The sequence below is a fragment of the Ips typographus genome, linkage group LG2, assembly GCF_016097725.1.
Source record: "Ips typographus isolate SLU linkage group LG2, UJ_Ityp_2.0, whole genome shotgun sequence".
NCBI classification, from domain to species: domain Eukaryota; kingdom Metazoa; phylum Arthropoda; class Insecta; order Coleoptera; family Curculionidae; genus Ips; species Ips typographus.
Genome location: NC_138423.1, coordinates 24,094,609 through 24,107,535, shown reverse-complemented (window position 1 = coordinate 24,107,535; position 12,927 = coordinate 24,094,609). Strand labels below are relative to the sequence as shown.

General features: G+C 33.8%; 5 protein-coding genes across 8 annotated transcripts; 3 read left to right on the top strand and 2 right to left on the bottom strand.

Moving 5' to 3' along the window:
* Positions 1-48: 48 nt before the first annotated feature.
* On the top strand, positions 49-801 carry LOC145724191 (oligosaccharyltransferase complex subunit OSTC). The gene is made up of 3 exons (XM_081972328.1): positions 49-297; positions 356-429; positions 482-801. Exons 1-3 carry the CDS (start codon positions 159-161, stop codon positions 716-718), a joined length of 450 nt encoding a protein of 149 aa, XP_081828454.1. The 5' UTR covers positions 49-158; the 3' UTR covers positions 719-801.
* On the bottom strand, positions 797-2,120 carry LOC145724189 (calcium and integrin-binding protein 1-like). Of its 2 annotated transcripts, XM_081972326.1 has the most exons (6): positions 1,948-2,120; positions 1,670-1,866; positions 1,579-1,613; positions 1,277-1,524; positions 1,028-1,226; positions 797-974 (listed from the first exon to the last, which is right to left on the bottom strand). In XM_081972326.1, exons 2-6 carry the CDS (start codon positions 1,718-1,720, stop codon positions 953-955), a joined length of 555 nt encoding a protein of 184 aa, XP_081828452.1. In that variant the 5' UTR covers positions 1,721-1,866; positions 1,948-2,120; the 3' UTR covers positions 797-952. The 2 variants fall into 2 exon arrangements, with proteins under 2 accessions (XP_081828452.1, XP_081828451.1); XM_081972325.1 differs by lacking the exon at positions 1,948-2,120 and having other exon boundaries at positions 1,670-1,937.
* A 473-nt stretch (positions 2,121-2,593) lies between these two features.
* stmA (Protein EFR3 homolog stmA) lies at positions 2,594-9,533 on the top strand. 3 transcript variants are annotated; one of them, XM_081972260.1, is made up of 15 exons: positions 2,594-2,739; positions 2,952-3,116; positions 3,354-3,709; positions 5,453-5,701; positions 5,759-5,907; positions 5,958-6,036; positions 6,089-6,224; positions 6,281-6,540; positions 6,644-6,816; positions 6,876-7,100; positions 8,092-8,338; positions 8,501-8,585; positions 8,641-8,750; positions 8,820-8,978; positions 9,031-9,533. In XM_081972260.1, the coding sequence occupies exons 1-15, from the start codon at positions 2,655-2,657 to the stop codon at positions 9,166-9,168; spliced, it is 2,616 nt and encodes an 871-aa protein (XP_081828386.1). In that variant the 5' UTR covers positions 2,594-2,654; the 3' UTR covers positions 9,169-9,533. The 3 variants fall into 3 exon arrangements, with proteins under 3 accessions (XP_081828386.1, XP_081828385.1, XP_081828387.1); XM_081972259.1 differs by having other exon boundaries at positions 2,596-2,739; positions 8,632-8,750; XM_081972261.1 differs by lacking the exon at positions 2,594-2,739 and having other exon boundaries at positions 3,057-3,198; positions 8,632-8,750.
* Positions 9,534-9,858: 325 nt separating this feature from the next.
* LOC145724170 (aldo-keto reductase family 1 member B1-like) lies at positions 9,859-11,275 on the top strand. The gene is made up of 6 exons (XM_081972299.1): positions 9,859-10,018; positions 10,086-10,285; positions 10,339-10,498; positions 10,554-10,801; positions 10,855-11,118; positions 11,175-11,275. Exons 1-6 carry the CDS (start codon positions 9,950-9,952, stop codon positions 11,227-11,229), a joined length of 996 nt encoding a protein of 331 aa, XP_081828425.1. The 5' UTR covers positions 9,859-9,949; the 3' UTR covers positions 11,230-11,275.
* A 360-nt stretch (positions 11,276-11,635) lies between these two features.
* RpL23 (ribosomal protein L23) lies at positions 11,636-12,751 on the bottom strand. The gene is made up of 3 exons (XM_081972329.1): positions 12,675-12,751; positions 12,410-12,493; positions 11,636-11,994 (listed from the first exon to the last, which is right to left on the bottom strand). Exons 1-3 carry the CDS (start codon positions 12,685-12,687, stop codon positions 11,669-11,671), a joined length of 423 nt encoding a protein of 140 aa, XP_081828455.1. The 5' UTR covers positions 12,688-12,751; the 3' UTR covers positions 11,636-11,668.
* Between the last annotated feature and the right edge of the window lie 176 nt (positions 12,752-12,927).

The window sequence follows — 12,927 nt, the reverse complement described above, 5'->3', positions numbered from 1 at the left end:
TTTTTAAGAAAGTAAATTACATTGCCTTTCCAGGTACTGTATAAAAATTGCTGCTCAGTGGTAGTAAACATAAGGTTACCGACCCGGCAGGTCCAAAAAAATAAAAATACTCCAAAACTTCTATTTACTAATTTGAAAAAGTACTATAACAAAACAAAATGGAACAGTTTTTTACTCTGCCTTTTGCTGTGCTTGAGGTTCCTCACATAAAATTGAAGAGGCCTACATGGCTGAAACAGCCCTCTCCTATGGTAGTTTTCTCCCTTGTACTGTTCTCATACTTTCTAGTTACTGGAGGTTTGTACAACTTGTTTAGCACCCAAAAACATTACTTTAAACATTTTGCACATTTAAGGTATAATCTATGATGTCATTGTTGAACCACCTAGTGTTGGTTCAACTACAGATGAGCATGGACATTCAAGACCTGTAAGTTGAAGATGTTATTAAAATTTGTAGTTATAATAAATACAACCTTTAGGTGGCTTTTATGCCTTACCGAGTAAATGGCCAGTACATAATGGAAGGACTGGCTTCCAGCTTTTTGTTTACTATTGGAGGTTTGGGATTTGTAATTTTGGATAATGTGCACAGCCCCACAATGCCCAAGCTCAATCGCTTCCTAATGACTGCTATTGGGTTTATTTGTGTTTTAGTTTCATTCCTCACAACTTGGGTCTTTATGAAAATGAAACTTCCTGGATATCTCCAAAATTAGTTATGAATCTCCTGGTAATCAACAGTATTTTTTATTTTATATAAAATAATTTGCGCGCAAAAATAAAACATATGCAACCAGTCTTTGGCATTACTTTATTTGACAAAAGTCATGAGATTCATATGTTTACATACTTCAAAATGTCATACCAGTATAAATAAATAATACAATTTGTTCAAATGCTGTAGAGACTCACAGGCAGTTACTAAAAATGATCAGTCAAGTATTGTATGCTTACAATCTTATTTGGAATGAGCTGAAAATAACCAAAATTTAGATTCAAGTAAGAGTAATAAACATAAAGCTTACTTTAAAAAGTCTGAAGATCTGTCAATAATATGCTCAAATTCTGCAAATGACAATGCTCCATCATCATCAAGATCAGCCTCATCTAAAATATTTTGAACTAAAATATTCATTTCTCCTTCACTCAGCTTGTTCTCTCCAGTTAGTTTACTGATAACTTGCTTCAAATCAGAACTTCCCAACATGTCATCACCATCATAATCTACAAAATTGTGGATAAGTCAGTGCAAGTTTTCACTTTAATCAGCCCACCAAAAATTCTGAATGCATGCTCTGCTTTAACAGATTTAGGGGCAGCTTCAGAGAATACTGACATCATATCAAGAAAGTCTTCAAAGGTACAGTCCCCATCTTGACTAGAGCTAAAAACTTTACAAATTCTTTCAGCAAATGGGTTGACACTCAACTCTGGATAGAGTAAAATTTTAGCCATTGGTAACTTGGCATTTTTGTTGTGACCCACTTTTTCTGGTGCCAAAGACTTAAATTTCTGATGAACGCTAAAGTTTACATTTAATTTAGAAAAAAATATTATAGTTGCAAAGTTTACTTACAATAGTACCTCCTTTTTAGTAAAATATGTGAGGTCCTAAAAAAAACGGTAAGGAAAAAATTACTTTCAATTGTAATAATTTTAAAATTTACCTGGTAATCTTGGAGCTCTTCTTGGGACAATTGGCTTTTAGCCTGTCCCATTTTGGACAGTTTTCACAATGGAAGACTAGCACTTTTTTTAAATTAAGATAACATAATACTATCCGATGCTCCTTTGTAATTTCGCTATTTATTTTAAGTGTAAAGCTAGAGTTAAATATCACAGACAAGCTGCCCCAAATTTGATTCTAAAATTACTTTTCAACTTCCAGTACAAACAAATACAAGTCTGTTGCCAAAATCAGCTGATCAGACTTAACCTAACTTACCTGCGCCAGCGTTGCCAAATATCCATATTATATTTTTATAAGTCGATTAATGGTAAAAATCATTGCAACATTTTGTCTTTTAACAATATTCATTCCAATATTTTCAGTGTATAATTTATTAATCGATCTGTAATGATTTATAAATGTTTATGGCTGTCTTCTACGCTTCTTCTTTTATTGTCTAACGCGCCACCTGGTGGCCAGTATAAGTAATATAAACAGTAATTCATTTTTTCAACATTTGAAAGTGCGGAAAAGCCTTTTTTGTTGTAGGATGATAATTTTGATAATAAACTTGTTTTATTATTAACAAACATATTATTTATACATAGAGTATATCAAATAATGTACCTGTCTTTTCAAATGTTAATTTTTAGAATTTGACCGGATAGAAGTACACATTTTAATTAATGTGGAAATACTATACTAATCTATATACCTACTTAGATAACTGCGTTTTAAGCGGACTTTGCTAAATAAGCTTTTAATTCAATAAGGAAAAAAACTTTCAAATGTACAACAGCCATTAATTAAATATTTTTTGTAGAACGTTTTCAGAGTAGTCATTTACATAAATTATATAGAACATAGAAAATCATTTGAAATTCCCAACAAATAATTTAAGTATGTTTTTCTTTTCTGTGTGATGTATGGTAAATACGAAAATTGTTCACAAACTGTGAAGCTAAAACGACTAAAGGAATAAAATGGCTTTGTCTAGGTTTTGCTTTGACCCTAGTGAATTAGCAAAGATATTGGAGAATATATTCGTATTTTGGACAGACCCCAGATGTAAGTACTGTACTAATTAATTAGAATTTTATTTTTAAATCTAAATTTCTTAATACCTTTTCTATAAGAAAACTGTGGCACAACAAAGTTGTATTAGTTTTAAAAAAAGTTTTAAATTAAATTGAAATTAATTTAATAAAACTGGATAAGACATTATTAAAACTTTAATTAAGATTTTTTATAGTAAAAAAAATTTAAATGAATTTTTTTAGCAAGATATATGTTAGAAGGACCGAAGAAAAGAAGAGGCACTCGAGTAACTAACCTACAACTGACACACGTCACTTTAAAGTCTGTCAAATCTTCTCGGTCTCCTGTCAGAGTCCTAATAATTTTGTTTACGTCGTCGACGTCGATATTCCTCAAAATAAAAAGTGGTATTTTAAGTTTAATTGTTACTAACTTTGGCACAATTTTTAAGATTAAAAGATTAGCAGAATTAAAGCAAAATGTGTAACGGTAACGTATATACTCATAGATAACCAAATTGTCTCTTATATAAGTGTTAAGCCACTGAGATTACAGTGTAGTAGTACTTAATATCAGAGTCCAAAATAATTAAGCATGTACTATAATCGCTATGGCTTTGAATCGTTTATTGAATTGTATTTTAGGTTGTTGTGGGTGCTGCAGCGCGTTTAGACCAAGATATAAGAGATTAGTCGATAATATATTCCCTGTCTATCCTCAAGATGGTTTGGTCAAAAGTAACATGGAAAAACTTACCTTTTATTCACTTAGTTCTCCGGAAAAGTTGGATCGAATTGGGGAGTATTTGTACCAAAGAGCGGCACGGGACATTTACAGAAGAAGAAATGGTTTTGTTATTATTGCAATGGAGGCAATGGATCAGTTGCTGCTAGCTTGTCATGCACCCACATTGAATTTGTTTGTTGAGAGTTTTCTAAAAATGGTGCAAAAGCTGCTGGAGTCCACTGATCCAGAATTGCAGATATTGGCAACACAATCTGTAAGAAAATTGTTTATGTAACTAAATTAATGTTTGTAAGGAGCAACTAACAAGAAACATCATTCTTTACATGACTGTTACTGGGTTTCCAATTAGTAACAAACTATTAACTTACAAAAAATACATTTTTACACAGAGCTAAATTTTGATAGGTCAGTTAGGATAGTTAAGAGGGAGGGGTAAACTGCTGAGTAAAATTTTGTACTTTAATTCCTAAGGTCTAGTTTTTCAAATGGAACATTCCCTATTTTTATAATTTAATCTGATTCTTTGTTCAAAATTAAAGTATTTTTGTATCAGGTATCACTCACCTAAAAAAAATACTTTTTTGGTGGACCATGTAATTAACAACATTTTTTAATAATTTTTCATTAATGAGTCCCATTAATGCATGACTTTTCAACTGTTTTACTTTAATGCATGATCTTATCAGGCAACCAAATAGTTCATAGTATAGCTCTATCCTTTTTTATTTGTATGAAATAGACACACATTCTTTAGCTGACATCTACCATTATCGACAGAACTAACTGTCATTGTCAAGGATGCCTGTGATTTCGGTTTGCCGTGTCACCTATCAACTGGCAATTATTTTTGTTCATACTTTGTAGGATTATAAACTATATAGTTGAGGAAAAAATGTTGTAACCATTTTGAGTATTTACCACTTTCATTAATATACTCCTTGGTTAAATAACTATAAATTGATACTAAACCACCCTGTAGCTGTCAAAACTGTCTTTATTGTCAGTAAATCCGTTATTTGACATTTTTCACCAGCAGACATGGTGTAGGGTGGTCAAGTGAGTGGTTCAAGACCTTTAAATGTAATATTATGTATATCGTCATACCTTGCCACTCCTTGTAAATAACTCGTTTATTTGGAACACTTAGTATAGACTTTTATATGTCAATGGATAGCCAATAAAATGGGCTATCTAAAAATATGATCCCTTAGGTTGATAGATTGCTTTGTTTAGCCGTCAGAGGGCTCCAAAATTGACTGAATGTTTTCCTATACTGCTGTCACAATAATTTCTTTGAGGGATTTTTTTTTTAATTGGGCAAGTACGGCTCTAATATTTGGCACACACCTAGCCTAGTGGTTGGCAAATGTAGGCAAAATTGTACAAAAAAAATCATTAAGGGTGATTTTCGCTTACACAAAGTGGCCAAGCTAATTCAAAACCCATTAGGATAGTGACAGTGTGTCAGACAAATTTGCCCTTACAAAAATTAGCATTTGAAAACAGTTTTTCAAGAAATTTCCAACCATTACGTTGTTGTAGGCCTTGTAGGTCACATAATCGTGAATTTTCCAATTTCCCAGGCTAAAATTAGCCCTTAACCAGTCAAAAAGTGATTCTGGAGCACCCTGTCACTAAAACATAAATAACATTCTTATTTGCAGCACTTTGTATAAACTTTTATATGTCAATGGATGGCCAGTAAAATGAGCTTTCTAATGACCTATAAAAGTTGAGTAGTTAGAGTTATAAAATACTAATTTAATGCCCAGTTTTATGCCTACTGATTACCTCTCGGTTAAGAGCAATCTGATGATGAATGATACATTTTCTTGTCTTATAGTTAAAACTTCTCATTTCAAATTCTTTTATTTCTAATCATTTTACACACAAATAGAACATATCAAAAATAAAAAAAGCAAATTAAATCTGTAATTGTGCTTACACTACCATTTAGTCTACACTCAACTTATCTACACTTACTTATTGTATCCAGTTTGTAAAATTTGCCAACATTGAAGAGGACACTCCATCCTACCACAGACGATACGATTTTTTTGTCAGTAAATTTTCCGCAATGTGCCATAGTGGCGACAGCAAAGAAGTGAGAGATAAAATCCGAACGGCTGGAATCAAGGGACTTCAAGCTGTTGTGAGAAAAACTGTGTCAGACGATTTAGTCGAAAACATTTGGGAACCAGTCCACATGGATAAAATTGTTCCAAGTTTATTATTTAACATGCAAGTATGGTGGGTTTCTAGATTTTACCGGTGGTGATATAATTGGTTGACGCTTTTTAAGGAGTCTAGTTTTCATAAAGAAACCCCCAACACCGACGCAATACCAGAGGATAATGTTGATCCGCCTATGTTGGCTGAAACTTGCTTGAGAGAACTTGTAGGTCGAGCATCTTTTGGGCACATTAGAGCAGTATTGAAACCTGTATTGAGGTGATTTTGACCATTCTTTGTCTTTCACTTAATGCGACTTGACTGTTTAGGCATTTTGATCTTCATAAGTTGTGGGTTCCAAACGAGTTTGCTATCCACACATTCAGAATTATTATGTTTTCAATACAGGTATTAAAGCATGCAATTAATCGAGAAAAAAATCAAAATCTGAATTTTACAGGCTCAATACTCCTACACAGTGGTTGAGACTCTAATGGCACATCTGGATGAGAATGCAAAGTCTAGTCCCACTATAAGAACAAGCATTGCAGAGGTTCTATCTAAAATCATTGCTATTGCTGCAGGAGAAAGTGTTGGTATGTGTTTTGTGACCTTTTGTTGGGTTATGTGATTATTATATGTTGTTATACAGGTCCCTCTGTTTTGGAGATAATTAATTCCTTACTAAATCACTTGAGGGATTCAGTGAAAAATGGCACAAGCCAAGCTGAAGAGAAACAATATCAAGAATCTTTAATAAATGCTTTGGGAGAGTTTGCCAATCATTTACCTGATTACCAAAAGATTGAAATCATGATGTTTATTATGAGCAAAATTCCATTTCCTCTGGTTGACACTCAAACTCCAGCTGATAATATGTTACAGAGCATTTTATTGAAGAGTTTATTAAAAGTAAGTAGCAATTTTGTATATAACTATATTAATAAAATAAAAAGTAATACACCCTGTGTGTTTTGTTTTTTGTTCAGATTTTTGAATTTCTGCATTTTTACAGGTTGGTACTAAGTACCAAACAATTCACTTGAACACAACGTTCCCGGTATCATTTTTGGAACCTTTACTTCGCATGTCTCTAGCTCCCGATCCGGAAATGAGACTTTTAGTCCAAAAAATCTTCCACACCCTTATGGACAGGCACGGCAACTTGGAGAAACTTAACAAACCCAGGTGGTTTGCCATATTTAAAACTAAAATCAACCATATTACAAGTTGTGTTAATTTTACAGTCTGAACGTAATAGATCTGGACTTAAACATCGAAAAATCGTCACGACCTGACCTAATCTTTATAAATAAACATGGTCCCTTAATATACGACGCCCTCTACACTAGTCTTCAAATGGACTCCAATTCGCCTGACAACATCGAGGCTGTTTACACCACTTTGGCTTTGTTGTGCGTCGAATTGGCCGCCACTGAAACAGCCATAGACTTGCTACAGTTATTATTAGGGTGAGTATTTGTTTTATCAAGTCAAAAAATCTTTATGGTATGATTTGTTATAACGTACCAATACCTCAACTGTGTTTTTTTTATGGGGGAAAAATTTAGGGAGTTACCCCTAACACCCTGTATATTTTCTGATGAGCTGATAGATCTTTTTCTTCTGATTCCAAAAATATATAATAAGTTGACATTTGGTTCAGTAGTTTTTGAATTACTGACATTTAAAAATTGCAATTTTTTTTTCAAAATCATAGTGGTCAGGACAATTTTTAAATGCCAATAATTTGAACACAACTTAACTAAAAGTCAACTTAATATTTTTGGAATCAGAAGAAAAAGATCTATCATCAGAAAATATATGGGCTTTTATCAACTTTGAAATTTTTTCATTTTTGCCATGGTCTATTATTTTATTCATTACCATTTTTTTCTGATTTAGAACACGTTCTATAACAATACAGGGTTTGTCAAAAATGTGAAAGTCTCAAAATTTACACAAATTACAAATTTTCTGTCTTACATTTTGAGACTTTGACTTTTTGACAAACCCTGTATTGTTAGCTGAGTCTGTTTGAGCAATGGACTATTTCTATGAAGTTCTATAACTTTTTTATTAACAATTTTTTCCTATGTGCAAAAATAAAGTCGCCACAAGCTGTTTAAATATACTGACCAACCCTGTATACGTAGAATACAATGGAAAGTCCGGATTATCGGAGTTGCATTGTACTACGTTTCTTTACGTTCTACGTTAATTTATAAATTTTAGAGAAAAGCTAGAGGCTCTTAGAATTATTTTGGAAATCTAGAGCCCTCTAAATACTGCTAAAAACCTCCCAAAAATTGCCACAGGTTTTCGCAAATGTGGTACACTGTCAAAGAATATTTTTTAAATTGTCATATAGTTCTCTAGAATTATTTTGAAAATGTCAAAAGCCGCTAAAAGCAAAGTCTGATTAAAATCTTGTTATTATTGACATAATATTTTACATTGTAGCATTCAAAATTTGGCCATCACCTCCACTAACTTGTCCAACAGCCAAAAATACAACTTGCACGTCTTGGTGATCAGTCTCTTAGTGTTGATTGCCGACGTGGTCAATATTCAACAATTGTCCGATTATGCAGTGCGATTAATCGAGGCCAGAAGAGAGGAGGCGGCTCACTGTTTGCCTGAAATGTTGTCACATTATCCACCCGAGTGCGAACCGATCAATAAAATGCCGCATTTGTTGGTCGACCAGGTATTATTTTAATTATTTATTCAAACAAACACACATTCTCGAAATTAACGGTTTTTTTTTTGTTTATAAGACGAATATTTATTTAAATTCGGGTGTGTATAAGGCGCATTAAATGTTTATAAATGGTATTATAATAATAACAGCTGTGTTAATTTGTGGCAGATGGCTGTTTGCGACTACCTTAAAGCATCTGGCATAGACGCTTCTCGTCTGTCACAGACTTCACCTTATGGAGCTGGAGGACCTGGTAAATTTTATTCTAATTTTTCTCAATGTTATTATTGGTTTTAAAGGTATTCTAGCTGGTAGTCACCGACATAGCTGGATGGAAGCTGGAGCCAGAGGCAGTATCATGGAGATTCCTTCCGTCCATGAAGTGGACAGTGCTGCCAGTTCACCTGGTGTTACTAGAGTAAGTGCCTTTTTATAAACGTAATAATTAAGTGACCATGCATTAGTAAAATGGTAAAATTATCATTAGAAACTTCCTGAAGAAGATCTGACATTTGAAAGTATGAAAAAAGTATTGACGGAACCGCCAGAAATCCGTAGAGAAGCCGAAGCGGAAAGACGAAAGCAGATAAGCCATACTTTCAGGACGGCAACGTTTTCAGAGTTGGTTAGACGAACTCAACCAAAAGTAAGTCACTTATTGCTTGTAAGCACCTATTTTCACAATTTACATTTTCTAGCATGACATCTTACAGAATAAATTGAACGAAATTTTTAAGTCTCTCAGCAACACTGAAACTAACACGCACATTTTGGACGAGTCGAAAAAGGAAGTGCCAACCTACGAACAAAACTTTCCGGAATTGTTCTATTATTAAAACTCTATAGAAAAGCTAAAAAGTAGATAGTGTGAGTTTCTAATGGCTTCCCCCTTTCTTTAACATGTTCGTAATACTGGTAAAAAGTAGATAGTTAACCAAATATGGTGGTTGTTGGTTTGGAAACTCAATTGTTAGGAGCTACATGTTATTTACGTATTTGTTGAAAGCAATTCCTTGTGATAACTTTATTGCCTAAGTTTTTGGTGTCTTTTTTTTTATATTGTGTAAACTATTTATTTTTTAGTATGTATAAGCAGTTTAAAATGGTTCTATATCTTAACTTTTACTAGTGGTTAGACATTCAAAAGTTTATCTCCCAACATTTATGACAAAAATGCAGAATTATATTACAGTTAATATGATAGTGGTGGTTTTAGTTTTTGGTTCCTCAGTTAACACACATAATACGACACTTCTACAGACATGATTCCATGTGCTCCGATCAGTGAAAAACTGTCAGGATATGTTAGGTTGTAGAAAAGTTAAAATTTTCCACATTTTCCTCCTTTTTATTTTGATATAATTCCTTACAAACAACCTGTATACTGTTACCAAGCCACTAGTATCTAAAGAGTGAACAGAATTTAAGTAAATATTACATAGGCACTCACATTACAATTTATTTAATTAAACACTTAAAGTTATCAAAACGTAATTCCAATCGTTAAATAAGTGTTTTTGTGCAAGTTAGATTAGATTACTTTTGTAAATATATCAGAGTGTCTACCAGTGATTAAGCTGTTACATTTTGTACTCTTGGTGAATAAAGAGTGAGAACATGGCAGCTCCTCACGTAAATTTGCTAAATGGTGCCCAATTTCCTTTAGTCGGTTTGGGAACTTTTACGGTAAGCATAAGTTTAAATAGCCCATAACAAATTTTTGGTTAACGAGATGAAAAATGTTTAATCAAAGGTTACAGAAGAAAAAGAGTTAGAGGTATCTCTAAACACTGCGCTTGCAGTTGGTTACAGACACATAGACACGGCTAGTGCATACAATAACGAACATATCATCGGTAAAATTCTGCAAGAATGGTTTAAATCAGGAAAACTAACTCGTCAAGAGCTTTTTATAACAACTAAATTGGCGTCTTCTGGGGTCCATCCAGACAGGTGAAATTATCTTAAAACGTGTGATACATATAATTTATTGGATGGCATTGTAGAGTGGAAGAAAGTTTGGTCAAATCGTTACAACAGCTTCAATTAGATTATGTTGATTTGTACCTGATTCACTTCCCTATTTGTGTACAAGCAGGTTCAACTTCTTCCAAAGACCCTTCAGCTTCCGAACCTCAACCTACGGATCATCTCGCAGTTTGGAAGGTTTGTACTCATTATTATGTGACAAATATCACTCACTTCCTAACGTATAAACTAGAAACTGGAAGAGCAAGTAGACAAAGGCAGGACAAAAGCAATCGGTGTATCCAACTTCAACTTGCGACAAGTCAAAAACGTATACGAGCACAGCAGAATTAAACCTGCGGCTAATCAGATTGAGTTACACGTTTATCTACAACAACCTGAACTAGTGAACTACATGCAAAGCAAAGGAATTGTCCCTATTTCCTATTTTTCACTTGGAAATCCTGGTATTAACAATTTCTTGAAAAAACAAGGACGCCCGTAAGTGTGAACAAAAAATCCTGTACACACAAAAGAACCAAAACGCTTTTTAGACCGCGCAAACATGGAAGTGAACTTCTAGAAGATCCTGTTGTTAAACAAATAGCAGCTAAACATGGAAAAACTTCAGGGCAAATACTGCTGAAATTCCTGGTTACAAAGTCTATTCCGGTGATTCCTAAGAGCGTGACACCCAGTAGAATTAAAGAAAATATTCAATTGTTCGATTTTACTTTGGATGCTGAGGATATTAAGGCTTTAGAAGGATTGGACAAAGGAGAACAGGGCAGAAGGTCCGACATGGCTTTTAATCAAGCGTGAGTAGTAATGTGTTTTATCAAAGAATCAGAAGTATATTTTGTTATTTTTTTAGGGTGGTTGATCATCCGGAGTATCCCTTTGAACGAATTAACCGGAATAAAAAGTAAACCAATACGGGTTTAACGAATAAACGTATCATTTATTCAACAAAAACTCAGCTTTTGTATTTCCCTCAAATTTAGAACAAACGTTTACTTATTGAGTTATAACTCACACTGCTCTAATACAAAATTGTCCACTTCAGAAACCACAATCATTCTATTAATCTGTACCAAAAAGCACTAACCTTATGTTAGATAAAATTGCATAATATCAAGAATTTTCAGCCTTCAGAGGCAAAATATTAAATATGTGACCACAGACTAAATAAGGATAGATCAAAGACACACACATTTGTCCCATTTACACATTCATGGAAATACTAATTGCTGCATTAAATGCTGGAAAAAGGAAACACAGCCTCATAGGACAACCAGGATGGCAAGATAATGGTTGAAAAAAAATAATTTGGTCTTTTTCTTTTTTTTTTATTAATAAGTTTAAAACTTAAGCAATGCTGCTGGCATTTGAAGCTATCCTAGGCCAAAGATCAGCACATTCCTTTGCCACAGGTCCTGTGATTGCTGAACCTTTCATTTCACCTTTGTTGTTAACTATGACGCCAGCATTGTCCTCAAAATAGATGAAAACGCCGTCCTTCCTGCGGAACGGTTTGCGCTGCCTGATAACCACTGCTGGCATGACTTTTTTACGAAGTTCCGGTTTTCCCTTTTTGACAGTGGCAACCAACATGTCACCGGACCCGGCAGCGGGCAGGCGGTTCAACCGCCCGCCAATACCTTGTACAGCGATTACATATAAGTTCTTTGCCCCTGAAAACAAAAGTAAATAATTGAAAAACTGTAGTCTAATATCTCAAAAAATGTGTGAGTTTACAAAACAAATATTGAATACAGATTCACATTAGTTAAAATTCTACTAAAAACACTATGTAACTGTGGTATTATTTGCTAAATAGTTGCCAAGCTAGAAATACAGTTTGCTCAACAGTTTGTAGTCTAAACACTACATGGAAAATTAGGTTATGTGTAATTATATTAATGCAGTCTTAAGAATTTAACTTGTATTTATAGGTAGGCTACGACGTAAATAATGAAAATATTTAGGAGTCAGTGGAATCACTAAAAGCAGCTTAGCATAACATAACCTAAATTTCTAGTTACTGTCAGTACTCAACTCCAAAAAAGATCTAGGAGACCAGAACTACAATAAATAAAATCGACTTACCGGTATTATCGGCACAGTTGATTACTGCACCAACTGGCAGACCCAGGGAAATCCTGAATTTGGCTCCGGCGGAACCACCACGTCCTGAAACCCAAACATTTCCACATCAAAACAATACTCAATCGGAAAGTGAAGGAAATGCGAAAATACGACCAAATTCCCACAAATCTTACACTTTGAAACGTTTAGCAGTTATTAAAATTTGTAACAATCACAAGATTAGCGGAAAATTTGAGGATTATTTTAAAATATTTAGAAAACATACCTCTCTTGGACATTTTTACTTGGCGAAAGAACTGTGAAGACTTTACTTTTTACTGTTTGACTTTGACGTTGCGTTGACTGTTGATAGTGTTGATTATGACTGACAGTAGTGACAGTTGATATTTCAACCCTCCCACCAGTTAGAGATGCGTTTATAGGAATGTTTTGTTTTGTCTGATCGATTAGGACGATTAGGTAAATGTCAATACAAAGAATTCAAGATTAAAGTATTTAAACTGCAGTCGATGCTATGG

Excerpts from the sequence above, each read along its gene's own strand:
- stmA (XM_081972259.1), top strand. The coding sequence starts at position 2,655 with ATGGCTTTGTCTAGGTTTTGCTTTGACCCTAGTGAATTAGCAAAGATA. Across the intron at positions 2,740-2,951 it reads ATTTTGGACAGACCCCAGAT|CAAGATATATGTTAGAAGGA; the intron begins GTAAGTACTGTA and ends GAATTTTTTTAG. Across the intron at positions 6,817-6,875 it reads GAGAAACTTAACAAACCCAG|TCTGAACGTAATAGATCTGG; the intron begins GTGGTTTGCCAT and ends TTAATTTTACAG.
- LOC145724191 (XM_081972328.1), top strand. The coding sequence starts at position 159 with ATGGAACAGTTTTTTACTCTGCCTTTTGCTGTGCTTGAGGTTCCTCAC. Across the intron at positions 298-355 it reads ATACTTTCTAGTTACTGGAG|GTATAATCTATGATGTCATT; the intron begins GTTTGTACAACT and ends TGCACATTTAAG. Across the intron at positions 430-481 it reads AGCATGGACATTCAAGACCT|GTGGCTTTTATGCCTTACCG; the intron begins GTAAGTTGAAGA and ends TACAACCTTTAG.
- RpL23 (XM_081972329.1), bottom strand. Across the intron at positions 11,995-12,409 it reads CAACTGTGCCGATAATACCG|GGGCAAAGAACTTATATGTA; the intron begins GTAAGTCGATTT and ends TTTTGTTTTCAG.
- LOC145724170 (XM_081972299.1), top strand. The coding sequence starts at position 9,950 with ATGGCAGCTCCTCACGTAAATTTGCTAAATGGTGCCCAATTTCCTTTA. Across the intron at positions 10,019-10,085 it reads TCGGTTTGGGAACTTTTACG|GTTACAGAAGAAAAAGAGTT; the intron begins GTAAGCATAAGT and ends GTTTAATCAAAG. Across the intron at positions 10,499-10,553 it reads ATCATCTCGCAGTTTGGAAG|AAACTGGAAGAGCAAGTAGA; the intron begins GTTTGTACTCAT and ends CGTATAAACTAG.
- LOC145724189 (XM_081972326.1), bottom strand. The coding sequence starts at position 1,720 with ATGGGACAGGCTAAAAGCCAATTGTCCCAAGAAGAGCTCCAAGATTAC. Across the intron at positions 1,614-1,669 it reads AAGAGCTCCAAGATTACCAG|GACCTCACATATTTTACTAA; the intron begins GTAAATTTTAAA and ends CGTTTTTTTTAG. Across the intron at positions 975-1,027 it reads AGATCTTCAGACTTTTTAAA|CTCATTCCAAATAAGATTGT; the intron begins GTAAGCTTTATG and ends GGTTATTTTCAG.